The sequence below is a fragment of the Rana temporaria genome, chromosome 4, assembly GCF_905171775.1.
Source record: "Rana temporaria chromosome 4, aRanTem1.1, whole genome shotgun sequence".
Classification (NCBI taxonomy): Eukaryota; Metazoa; Chordata; class Amphibia; order Anura; family Ranidae; genus Rana; species Rana temporaria.
In genome coordinates this window covers 210,692,260-210,706,613 of record NC_053492.1, presented here as the reverse complement: position 1 = coordinate 210,706,613, position 14,354 = coordinate 210,692,260, and the positions used below count along the sequence as shown (strand labels likewise).

The following is a 14,354-nucleotide window of genomic DNA, read 5'->3' as shown; positions in this document are numbered from 1 at the left end:
AAATAAAAAAAACACCAGCTGCCACTGAAGACTAATGTAAATGTGTTTTAATTTTAATGTACTGTATATGTTTATATTTATTACTTAATCAATATTGAAAACCGCCCTGCCGCCAACTCAAAATGAAAATCTTATAAAATCACTGTCTTCTGCAGAAAACAGTGAGAACTTTTATTAATTCAATGCAATTGCTAAACAAGAGCAGTGAGGCAGATTGTGCAACATATTTACTACAAAATTATAGCTTGAGTCATGAATTTATTCCTCAGCTACTTAAACCCCTTGCCGACCAGCCACCGTCGTTATACGGCGGCAGGTTGGCTAACCTACGCAAATCGCAATCACTCCTGAGAGAGACAGAATGAAGATCTGTCAATGTAAATAGACAGATCTCCGTTCTCTCAGGGGAGTAGAAAGTAATTAGGAACAGTGATCAGTCTCCTACTCTAGTCAGTCCCATCCCCCACAGTTAGAAACGTACATAGGGAACACAGTTAACCCCCTAGTGTCAATACCCTTCCCTGCCAGTGACATTTATACAGTAATTTATAGCACTGATCGCTGTATAAATGTCAATGGTCCCAAAGAAGTGTTAAAAGTGTCCGATCTGTGTGCCGCAATGTCGCAGTCCTGCTAAAAATCTCAGATGGCCACCATTACTAGTAAAAAATATATATTAATAAAAATGACATAAATCTATCCCCTATTTTGTAGAAGCTATAACGTTTGCGCAAACCAATCAATATACTCATATTGCGATTTTTTTACCAAAAATATGTAGAAGAATACATATAAGCCTAAACTGATGAAGGAATTTGTTTATTTTTTAAAGTTTTTTGGGATATTTATTATAGCAGAATGTAAATTTTTTCGTTTATAGCTCAAAAAACAAACAAACGCAGAGATGATCAAATACCACCAAAAGAAAGCTCTATTTGTGGGAAAAAAAGGACATACATTTTGTTTGGGTACAGCGTCGCATGACCGTGCAATTGTCAATTAAAGTGACGCAGTGCCGTATCGCAAAGAAAATGGCTTGGTCAGAAAGTGGGTAAATCCTTCCGGGGCTGAAGTGGTTAAAGAAGCACTTAAAACAGAATGGCCAATTCTTAATTGTGTGTTACCTATGATTGCAGGGGTCATAAATACACAAGAAAATTGTCACACAGACTTTGTTAAACAAGAGGCAGCCTGTTTTGCTTCTGAGGCTGCATTCACACTACAGTGTTTTGAATCGTGGACATAAATTTGACAGCGTTGAGGTGTGAATGGCAAAACGCGGGACTCGCATCCGAGATGCCATTTATTTGAATGACATCTCAAATCGTGGTGTGTGTCTGCCATGATTTTTGCATGATAAATCATGCTGAAATTGTGGAAACCCACATCGCAGGACATATGTCGCCCAAAAGTAGCAACATTTTTGGGCGACAAGCGTCCCTCAATGCGAGTTGCCGCGATTGCAGCAAGTTTTATCACATGTATGCAGCTTAACTGTGCTGATTTCCTCGATATATGTTTCCCAGTATGTGCTGTGCCAAGACACAGTACACTATGTATCAGCTCAAAGTCTGTATAACTTTCATTGGAATTTAACTTTAATATATGTAATTATGCTCAATATGGTCATTAAAATGTCATATTAAAAATGAATACGTTAATGTACTTTCAAAGTATATTTTCAATATTTTTTAGATTTGCAGCTTATGAATAACAATAATATCTCATGATTCTCCCTTAAAGGTCCTTGTTCAAGCACTTTCCAGCATGGTTAAATGATAACATTGCATTATCCCTGTCTCCCACATGTGATTGTGTATTGTCACATGCGCTTCTAATGAAGTAGCCATCTACACACACATTATTTAGGCATAATCCCCTGTTGTCATCATCAGGAAACCCATCTGAGAAAGGCCATGCAATCAACTATGTAGCACATATAAGTAGACAGCAAGCAACATCAACTGGGTTGCAAGAGATCAGCAGCAAAATTAAATTTTTTTTTTTAACAGAACATGTAGATATCCTTTAAATCCTTATAAATATAGTGCAGACATTCTCTGCCCTAAGCATAAAATGTTTTACACAATTTAAAACAATGTTGCTTATTATTCATGTATCTGTAAATGTTATGTTTCTTCTAACTGTTAGAAAGGTCTGCATTAAAATATATAGTTGATTTTCTATAAAAAAAAAGCCTCCTAATCAAAATGAAAATTAACTGATTATTTTTGTATTCTACTTCTATTAGGGACTACAGTGCCGGCACTTCTAAATAGCACATCGAATCAGCTCTACCTGCATTTTCACACTGATATAAGTGTATCAGCAGCTGGATTTCATTTGGAGTACAAAAGTGAGTTTTCTATTCTATATTCTATATATTTACAGACTATTTTAAATGAAACTTTCATTAAAAGTTAAAAAGTAACATTAAAACTGAACCCCAGTCAGCATCAAAGACTTGCTGTTAGGGTAACCCCACCTCCCTGCACATAAATTACTGCTTGTCTAGTTTAGGGTGTGTAATGGAGAGGAATATGTATATATCTCTTCACTCTTCATATGTCTTCAATTCCCAAATGCTTCTCCTCCTTTTAAGACTTGCTTCTTATGGTTGTACAGGTGCCTAGCTACAGTATGGAGGCTGAACTTGCCGTAGGCAATTGAACCTATACAATTGACGTGTATTCATTTTTTTTTCTCGTGTTGGGTAGAGTGAGAAAGGGCTGAAATGTTTGCACTGTGTCCCAGATGGGGAGACTTACCCTCTGAATATTTTTCCTAATGACTAATGCCATCAAGAATTAAAACTAGGAAAAATGCAAACTTGAGTTGTCACCAGAAGTGGAAGATAAGAGGTATTTTTCAATAGGGATGTCTGTATCTGTAATGCCCTTACATTCTCTCTTACTTCCTGTTGCAAGTGTGGAACAGGAAGTGAAGGTAATCGTTCCTAGAGCAGCAGACAGTACACAAAATGGCTTTAGATATACTTCAAGTTACCATCTTTATTACCAAGATTATTTATGTCCTGATTCACTGAGTGATTTAAAGTTAAAGTATAACTAAAGCAAACCTTTTTTTTTTTTAAGCCCGAAAGCAAAAGTAAAAGAAAATCCCAAATTTTGGGTTTTTCCCAAAACAGGAATAGTGGGGATATTTTCTAATGGGCACACTAGTTATGGTGACAAAGTGACAGCAAGGGATTCTACATTAAATTCTGCATTCGGAACAATATTTGGATTATTTTTTTAATTGTACAAGCATAGCGTAATGCTCCCAACTTCAGAAAATATCTGCTGTGATGTCACAAATGTAAAGGAACTAACATTGCTGCTATGTAATATATAAAACAAACATAAAACAGAATCTTGCATTGTTTATCTCCACATGGGACAGAATCACTCTAATATAGACTGATTAGACCATTTGAAAAACTAAGAATAGTGCAAAAGAAGCAGAGATCCTGCATAATAAGCCAATTTATACGCTATATTTAATTTACTTGAAAATATAAAGACGTATTACCCATTTAAAATATGTAAAGAATTAGACTAGAACATTTTTTTTTATAATAATGCAGTTACATTATATATGCTTGTTAACATGGAAATGGAAATTGGGTCAGAATCAGTGAATATTAGAAGTGAGCATATGAATCGATATGTACAGTATTTAGCATAGCTTTATGGCATTGCTAAATTATGAGATTCATCAAGTTCGCATATGTAAATGTATCAAAGCATGTCACCATGTACAAAGGCATTTGCAAGTCTGTTATGTCTTTCAAAACAATTCATCACAATAACATTCTGTTTTTATAATTTGGAAAGCTGAGCTACAAGCATATGCGTAGATACACTGTATACGATATATAATATATATATATATATATATATATATATATATATATATACACATAATTTTTATATATATATATATATATTCCTTTTGAATTCCTTAAGGTACAACTGTACATTTAGGATGATTTTTTTAGACTGCTTCTCCGACCTGACCGCTGCAAGGCTTTATACTTACCTCTAGCCCCAAATCCAGTGATCTTCACTGTATTCCCCTGCTTCTAGCCACACAGCCTTCCTTCTAAGAAATGGCCCCTCGATATTAGGCATGCACACTTCAGCTCTATTCATTCGTATGGGAAAGTCTTACTTTGAGCCACCACTTGAGGCAACCAAATACTGCTTTTCCATAAGAATAAATGGGGCCATGGTGGGGATATTAAGTGTGAAACTTCCATACAGGGGTTTTCAAAATAATGATATGTTTACTTTATATTTGCAACTAGTATAAGTGTTTGTCTTGACATCATCTTCTTGGCATCCTATAACTTGGGAACATTTGTCCAGACAGAATTACAAATTATTTGGTAGATTGAACATTTTGCTTATATGCTTTTCAACTGTTTTAGCATGTGGTTTGCTGCAGTTCAGCTTTAAATATCATAACAAATAGCAATGTGATCAATATGCCATATGTTCCTCTTTTTTTTCATGCCTACACCCTGATTGCACATATTTAAAACATACAGTAGTTAATGAATGTCATTGGAATTTTACAAGCAAAACATAGTTTGTACAAGCAAAGAACTGAACCTCTGCCATCTGTTCATACATACACAAACACTCCTTGTTAAAGTCATATTTTGTCTCTTTTCCAGGCGGTATAAATTTCCCTTCTTTAAATGATAGTTTGATTTTATCACCTTTACATTAACTGAAGTTACTTTACATTTATTGAGCAGCTATTTGAACCACTTTCTTTGAAAAAAAAAAAAGCGCTAAACTCTCTGTAGTATTGGGAGGGGGGGGGGGATGAACATTGGCATGAAAGCAAATACAATTATATTTTTATACTGAAATGGTTATACACAACATGCCTTGCCTTAAAGCATATATAAAACCCCCCAGAAATGAAGGTAGAGTATTGCATTAGTTCAGAAGAAAATTCCTATTGAACTTGCAGAAATTCAGCACAACTAAGTATAAACACATGGGCAGAATCTCCTGGGGGACATCATTGACTAAATATGGACTTGCTATTCTGAGCTGTCATTGGAATTGGATCATGTGGGTGGTTAGCGGGTTTCGGCCCATCCTTGGAAATCATATGACTTCTGTTCTAAGTTGCATAAGGAGCTGGGAGAGGTGGGGTTGGAGAGTCCTTCTGAAGATGGGAGGAGGGGGACATGGCAACAACAGCTTTAACAGAGCACAGGTGCAGTCCAGTATAAAAACAAATAAATAAATACACTGTGAGGAGCTGTGCATAAAGATGTGTCAGCAGTTGTCAGAAAAGCAGTAGTATACTGATCTTTGCAGTGATGCAAGAGGGCATTTCAGTAGAAGTGTGAACACTGGAATATAGGCAGGCTGTGCTCCCTAGTAGACTGCAAAGAAGCAATGACTATGCTGGCATGGATGAGCTTCCATGCCCTGGCGTAGTCAGTTTGAAATAGAAAAGCAGGGGGACTGGCAGATTCACCAGGTATTTCACATAAAATTAAGCACTACAAAGAGAAGAGAATACTTTTTACTTCCAATATTTTTTTATTGAAAATGAACAATGTTGCATCAGACATAGGTAACAAAGATAGAAAGAACAATCGAGCTCTGTCAGATTATACTACTCATACAAAGAGTCATAAGCATAGAATCTATAGACAAAAAAAAAAGAGACTCAACATAAAATGCAGTTAGCGGGAAAGCCTGTTAATATATCCATATGACATAAGGATAACCAAGGGAAAAAAAAACACAATGTTCCCTTTGAATCGTATCCCTCCCCTCTTCCGCTGTGAAATCATTCACTGAATGGTGATAAAAATAGAAAAAACAAAAAAGAAAATACGAATAAAGCTAGTGAGCCATATTCTCGACTCCCTAGGGTCCAACTAGTGGTTGTCCCAGGAAGCCACACTACCCCATAATCGCAAGAATGATTCACCCCAGGAGCAAGATACATATAAAGAACAGAGGAGGATGAGAAGAGGGAAGAAAAAGAAGGGGAGGGATTGGGAAGGGTAGGGAAAGATAGGGAAGGACAAGGAAAGGTAGGGAAGGGGAAAGAAAGGGAAACCCCTCCATATACTTCCACCTACATCATGTTAACGTAGAGACAGAAGGTCCATTAAAGCATCCCACAGTTGGCAACAATAACAACAATAGACAATTCAACATTAAAAGTTTTTAAAAGAAAAGAGAAAAAGAAAAGAGAAAAAAAAGAGAGGGAGAAAAGAAGAGGAGAAGAGAAGAGGGTCAGCCGGAGACATTTTATGACGGAGATAGGTAACGTATCCACGGATCCCACGTTATATCGAATTTCTTAGTAGAATCGCGAAGGACACAGGTGAGTCTGTCGTTACCCCTGATCCAATTAAGTTTATTCTTCACGTAATCAAGAGGAACCACCGACTGCTTCCAATATCTAGCAATAGTTATTCTTGCCGCCAAAAACATATATGTGATTAACATCATTGATTTTTTGGGAACCTCACTGGGTAACTTATGAAAAAGCGCTGATTGCGGGGATCGACGTATATTAACACCCGTTACCGAGTAAATTAAATAAAATATACGAATCCAAAACCTCGTGACCACGGGGCACTGCCACCAAACATGAAGCATTGTACCCATCTGTCCACAACGCCTGAAGCAATTGGGCGATGCGGACGGGTGCATCTTATCGACTCTGGTCGGGACAAAATACCAACGTAGAAGTGTCTTATAATTTGCTTCAATTAATGTAGTGTTAATAGAAATTTGGGATAAGGCGAAGGCAACATCTTGCCAATCTGATAATTCCAACTTGGTATTCAAATCCCGTTCCCATTGTTTCATGTAAGGGAGCTTGGCATTCGGGTCAGTGAGGATAGTGTATACTGTAGATATCCTTCCCCGTAGAAGGCCCTTTGTTTGGCAAGATAATTCAAAATTTTTAAGAACCATGGGTCCAGCCAACTGATTAAGTTTAGATCGTATAAAAGAAATAATCTGATTATATCTAAATAGTTCGCTGGAAGGCATCTGACATGTATCTATAAGATATTGCAACGAGTGCGGTTGATCTCCAACAAGATAATCACCTATCCTAAGGAGCCCCTTGTTTAGCCACCACAGAAACAGCATTGGAGTCATTCCAGGAGAAAATTCAGGGTTAAAGAAAATGGGGGCTAATGGAGTATGTGGGGAGGACAAAGGTTTGCGATGTCGTACTCCGTCCCAGACCGCCAGTGAATGGGACAGGGTAGGGCACAATATCGGAGGGCGAAGATGACCAGGAAGCCACATTAAAGAGCCTATAGCAAAGGGGTGACATGAAAGAGCCTCAATAGAGACCCAAAGGGGTGTAGATCCTTTAGCCATTGTGTAGGAAAGCTGGGTTATTTGAGCCGCCTGATAGTAGGCCTGTAAATTAGGGAGGCCAAGCCCACCAGATTGTTTCGAGACACATAGAGTCAGTTTATTCATTCGCGGTTTCTTATTGTTCCAAACAAAACGGGAAACCTCTGATTGCAATCGCTGTAAATCTCTCCTCGGAACCGCAATTGGCAAAGTCCTAAAATAATAAAGTAACTTGGGTAAAAACGTCATCCTAATAGAGTTGATTCTACCGAACCAGGACAAGGGATAATCTGCCCATCGCCGAAGATCCTCCCGAAGTCGACTGAAAAGCGGGGGATAATTAGCTCGATAAAGAGTATCGATCGAGGGTGTCAGTTGAACACCTAAGTATGGCAACGATTTTTGTGTCCATTGGAATTTATATAGAGTCCGTAAGGTTGAGACCGTCGCGGTGGGTAAAGAAATATTGAGGGCCATAGTCTTTTGGGTATTTAAAGAGAGTCCCGAGATCCGAGAGAACCGATGGAACAGGGTCAAAAGATTAGGTAAGGTCGATTGAGGATTTGTGACATACATAAGAATGTCGTCGGCGAACAGGGAACATTTATGCTCCCGCTGCCCACAACAAATACCATGTATATCAGGATGAGATTGGATTGATACAGCTAGGGGTTCAATCGCCAAGGCAAACAATAAAGGGGAGAGCGGGCAGCCCTGTCTCGTCCCACGTCGGATAGGAAATGATGCCGATTTATAACCCCGAACAGAAACCTGGGCCGTTGGATTACTATAGAGTTGCTTAAGCAATAAAATAAAGGTGGAGCCGAATCCAAATGCTTCCAGAGTAGTAAATAAATAATTCCAATGTAAGCTATCAAAGGCCTTGTGAAGGTCCAAAGATAGAAGTAATAATTCCCTCGACACAGGGGCATCCCATTTAGAGCGCACTGCAGAGATCAATGCTATGGAACGACGAATCTGATCCAGCGTCTGACGCCCGGTTATAAATCCAGATTGATCCTTGTGAATATATTGCTCTAAAAAAGAACCAAGCCGTATGGCTAAAAGTTTCGTCAGGATTTTAAGATCGCAATTAATTAAGGAAATAGGCCGATAATTAAGAATGTCTGTGGAATCTTTATGTGGTTTGGGGATAACACTAATGTATGCCCTATTGTCATCTAAAGGAACTTTTCCGCCATCCCGCAAAAAATTGAAGTAGAGAGCCATGTGAGGAGCCAACTGCTCAGATAATTTCTTATAATAAATATTAGAGAGGCCATCAGGGCCCAGAGATTTATGTAATGACAATACTTTAATAGTATTCTGTATTTCCTCGCAGGTAATGGGTTGGTCCATAAGCTCTCTATGGGATTCAGTGAGGGATGGCAGTGATAAGGTGTGCAAAAAACCTTCAATGGAGACAGGAGTGTGGTCCTGGGTTGGGTTGTATAATTTAGTATAAAACTTAGTATAAAACTTTTGAAATTCCTGAAGAACTTTATGGGGATGTTGGGAGAGATCGCCATTTGAGAGTCTAATTTTTGGAAGAGCTACGTGGGAATGTTTAGGGGAAAGTTTACGCGCCAACAACGAACCCTGTCGATCCCGCCAAGTAAAAAACGTATGATTTGTCCATCGCAACTGTTTTTCTGCCTTAGTGGTGAGACAAACATTAAGTTCCGTACAAGAGAATACTTTTTAATGCAGGTAACACAGACAACTACTACCAAAGCTTTTATTTAAAGTATATGTTTTTTGGATAGAGTAGGGTAGTGCTAAAACAGATTTTTTTTGCCAGTAGGGTAGTGCTAAAACAGTTTTTTTTGCCATCTCTGTCTCAATAGGATAATTCTCCTCAATTGGAAAGAGGATATATTTCCAATGTGTGGAAAATCACCATTTATACAGTTGGGGACCAACTCTTCGCTTTGAAAGTTCCCCCCTTTATTCTGGTTATTTTAGCAACATTTTGGATTTACCTTTTCTGTAAAATTGGTGATCAGGGCATTTAAAGTAGGGCCAACCTTCCTCACGCTGACACAAATAGCAATGAAAACCTGGCAGTGGTTTTGAACCATCATTGATCACAGGAATAAAAAAATAAATGACAATTTCTAGAATGAAGTGATAGGCATAAATTTGAACTCTTCCCAACTCTATCAAGAAAAAAATACGGAATTAGGATTTAAGATATATATATATATATATATATATATATATATATATATATATATATATATATATATATATATATATATAGATGTTAAGTCCTGGTATCTTACATAGTAACTGCAACCATCTGAGAACCTCTTAGTTAAAATGCAGTGTACAGGTTTGGGAGTCAATGGCATAATGCATATGGGTGTTTTGTAAAGTGCTGACTTCTTCTAGTGTCACCACAGCATGATAATGGATTGGTGCTTGCAAAGGACAGTCACGTTGCAGTTACAATTCCACACAACACAACAACACAACACACTTCCATCTCTGAATCTTAGCATCCATAGTTCATGTGCACCAAGCTGTAGACTTAAACCATAAATATGGAAAATGCTTCATGGTGTCCAGTTAGGCTTAAAGCGGGGGTTCACCCAAAAATACATTTTTAACATTACATTCAGCCGAGTTGTCCTAATGACAATCGGCTGGTTTTTTTTTCCATACATACCGTATTTTCACCGCCGCTTCCGGGTATGTCTTCTGTGGGACTGGGCGTTCCTAATTGATTGACAGGCTTCCGACCGTCGCATACAGCGTGTCACGAGTTGCCGAAAGAAGCCGAACGTCGGTGCGGCTCTATACGGCGCCTGCGCACAGACGTTCGGCTTCTTTCGGCAACTCGTGACGCGCAGTATACGACGGTCGGAAGCCTGTCAATCAATTGGGAATGCCCAGTCCCGCAGAAGACATACCCGGAAGCGGCGGTGAAAATACGGTATTTAAAAAAAAAACAGCCGATTGTCATTAGGACAACTCGGCTGAATGTAATGTTAAAAATTTATTTTTTGGGTGAACCTCTGCTTTAAGTCATATGAATCTTCAATTAAGCCTGTTTTCTATTCTCTGCTCACAATTAGACTTATTGTATTCACAATTCCATTTAGTATTCAATCGTTCTTATCCCATGTATCTAATGAAAGGCTTTTTATTATGATTATTTCTTCAGTATCTATGGGTTCTTTATTCATTGTTATTAATTCACACCAGTGGTTGTCTGGAACAAGATGTAAGCTATTTATTTTGGACCTACAAAATTTATAGTAATGACAAAATCCATATTCATTTTATTAAGGACTTGATGCATGCAGGCATTTTTCAATGTCACAGCATAATCCGCGCTAGTCAAGACTGTTTTTTTGTTGTTGTGGAAGCCCCTTGCAGTTTTTGCAATGAAACAAAGGATCCCTGTATGCTATTACAGTATACATACATTTAATTTGTGTTAAAGACACATTTTTTATTCTCTGCAAAATGTTTTAACCTTTGCAAAGAGAATGGGGGTCTGTGCAATAACAGCATGATTAATGGGATGACAAAGGTCAAATTAACAAACTATTCTTATGTTGCATTACAAAGCTATTTTCAGGGCTTGTTAAATTGAATAAAAATGCATTCTTTGAAATATTCAGCTTTAGTTCTTTCAGAATTTCATCTTAATGAGTAATCTTAAAACCTGAGAAAATCTATCCAAAATGTTATATATGCAAATTATCTGTATAAATTAAAATACAGTTTTATTCTGATAGTTGTCACAAAGTAGAGACACAAATCACCAAATAACCAATCACTTTTATTATCTGACTGATTCAAATTATTTGTATGCAGACTGTTAGTACTGGCATAAATGTTATAGCCTGAGAGAGAACATTTGCGTCATTTTACTTTCATTTTTAGAGGATTTTACTTTATGAATGTCTAGAACTGTGTAATAATTGGCTTTATTTTCATTTGAAATTGGGTTTTATCAGCAGAAAAGCACTAGAAAGAATGGTTGAAACTTGTACTTTACATTTACTTTACATTTTCAAGGTCAGCCTAGCTACTTCAATACATGTTTGAACGGTAACACGAAGAACGAGCTAGACAACATATTTGTTTACTCTTTGTAGCTAGGGACATCTGTTGTAGATCAAGGAGTTCTCTGAAAAGAAAAAATAAAAATAAGAAAGAAACTGAAAAAATGTAGACTGGACATCAATCCACAAAAAGTATTTATTTCATGCAATTTTTAGAACTAAGAATAATAGAAAACCAACAACAACACCATCATATACCATCATATATCTATTTATAAAATATCCACCTCATAAATGTCAGAAGGATTTGTGCAAGTTGAATGTGAAAGGGAAAAATAAAAGTTTTTGCTTAAACATTGGCTGATGGAAGTCAAAAGAGCTTTTTCTCATTCAAGAATATAAGGGACATTTCCTTATAAGGTCAAGATCAAAATTAGGTTTGTTGAGCTAGTTTACTAATGATTAAGAGGTTGTTCACTTGGAAAGGGTATTTTAATTTTGCAAAGACATTTTACTTTAGATTAGTAAATGAGGTAAAGCTCTGCTGACTTTCATCATCTAATCACATGCATGCAAAAATACAGTTTTTTTTCCTGCACAGGAATAGGTATTCTATACACAATTGGTTTTCAACACATTCACTAAAATAAAGTGAAAATGTATTTTCAAAGTAAAAAGCTTATTTGCTTTAGTCAATAACCCCCACTGTTACTTAGGCTATGCACGTCAATGTGATAGGTTCTCTGGAAAGGGCATCTGCTACTTCCCATATACTTACCTTATCTGTGCTATTTTGGGCCTCTCTGCTTCACTTCAGATGGCTCCTCCATACCTATTTATGTGTTGGGTAGTGTTGCTGGCTACGGAGGAACAAGAAGCTATGAAGGACCTAAAGTAAAAAATAATTATGGTATCTAATGTCTAGGGTCATGCTTTGAATCATATTTAGTCATAATGTCCAATGTAACAAGAAATAATACAGGTCATCTGTAGAGATTAGTAAAAGTGATTATTTTCCATAATTTTAGAGGAATTAATGAAAACTAACAGATGAAATTGTGACCCTTTTAGGGAAGGTGGAATTAGGTGTCATCTGGGGGTTTTTATAGGTGTAATGTGATTTAAATGGCATTCTATGCATTAAGATAAAAAACCTTCTGTGTGTAGCAGCCTCCCCAATTACATACCCGACCTCCTTCTCTCTACAGCAATGTCCACGATCCCCTCAGCCACCCAGTACACTCCTGCTGATTGGCTAAGACAGAGAAGTGGTGCTATTGGCTCCTTCAGCTGCCAATCAAAGTCAATCAGCCAATCAGGGGAGAGAGGGGGTGGGACCAGGTCAGTGCTCCGTGTCTGAATGGATACACAGAGCTCTGACTCGACTTGTGTGACAACTTGTCACAAGCTGCTGGTTGAGGGGCTCTCGATAGAAGGGAGGGACTGGGAGCAGCAAATAGGGACCCAAGAAGAGGAGGATCTGGGCTGCTCTGTGCAAAACCAACTGCACAGAGGAGGTAAGTATAAAATGTCTGTTGTTTTTTTTATTTTTTTAAAGCGAACCTTTACAATCACTTTAAGGTTAATGAAGCTTCTTTCCATTACTTTGCGTTTTGTTTTCAGAAAAAAAAAAGTAAAGATAAAATGGCAGAACACAAATAAAGAATAAAAAATAGACACAAAATACAACAAGGACACAAAAATAAGACTCTAAATGCACTCAAAAATACTCCACCACTCTCTAAAAAAAAAGAAGTAAAGCAACATTTTCTTAAGCCCCCCCCCCCCATGAAGTGACATTTTGCCACAATCACACTCATCCCTCGTCATCTGTATTTTATTTTTTTGCCTTGTTAGTAATATGTTTACATTTTCCCCATTTACATGACATTCAATGCTCCCATAAGGTAGAATGGCTGTGAATATAGCATACTTGGATTGTGTCAAAGTGGTATACACAGTTTACACAGGTAAGTTAAAGAATACGTGCACAGTAACACTAAAATCTCTACATCTACAGACATCCACAATCTAACACTAACCTATCTAATCCTGTAAAGAAGAAATTAGTATACAGTACATACCTTTTTTGAAGCCGGTCCCACACTGAACTGTCAGCTGCTGCTTTGCTGTGGAGGCGGGTGCAACGGACACATCCACCAATGGAAGCACCATAGTAAGTCTATGGGTGCAGTCCTCTGCAGAGCTTACGCTGCTGGAGACTGCACCTGATCAGCTTCAAAAAAGATATGTATAGCAATTTCTTCTTTATGGGGCTAGATAGGTTAGCCTTATATCGTGGATGTATGTAGATCTAGCGATTTTAGTGTTAAGGTGGAATTATCCTTCAAAGTCTACAGACTAAAAATTGAGTTTGTAATTTGACAGAAAACTGACTTAAAGCGGAGCTTCAGTAATTTTTTCATCTTTCCATCTATTAAATCTTCTGCCCTTGTTGTTTTAACTTTGGATAGCAAAACATTTCTTTCTGTCAGTAAATACCTTCTACAGCCCACTTCCTGTTTCTTGTTTGGTAAAAAGCCAAGGCTTATGACCTCATGCACAGCTCTCTCTCTCTCACTCTCGTGAGAGTTTGCTAGGAAGGGAAGGGGGATGAGTCATAAGAGGGCCAATGAAAGCTGAAGGCCTGGAGGTGTGCCTCTGTGTGTCTGTGTAAATTCAGGAAGTGAACAGGCAGCAGCTTCAGGTGCCCACATTTAAAGTGGATGCAGCCAGACTAAGTGGAGGGAGAGTTCTGCAGCATATTTGGCAAGTACAAAATCACAGTATATATTAAATAATATGCAAAGTTGTTGGAGAGAAGCTTCAGAATTGCAAAGATGTTTTTATTACAAATTATGTGAGCAGACTGCAGTTCCTCTTTAAAGACCTTATTCAGAGACTAGTGATTCATGATTCATTCTCTGAATGGTCTAAGGCAGTGGTCTCCAAACTGCGGCCCGGGGGGCGG

General features: G+C 37.8%; 1 protein-coding gene across 1 annotated transcript in view; it reads left to right on the top strand.

The window, feature by feature from the left end:
• The window catches only part of CSMD1 (CUB and Sushi multiple domains 1), an 833,985-nt gene that overhangs the window by 511,917 nt on the left and 307,714 nt on the right, over nt 1-14,354 (top strand). The window contains exon 32 of the mRNA XM_040349812.1: nt 2,252-2,356. Coding sequence (XP_040205746.1) covers nt 2,252-2,356 — 105 coding nt within the window. The remainder of the gene's footprint in view (nt 1-2,251; nt 2,357-14,354) is intronic.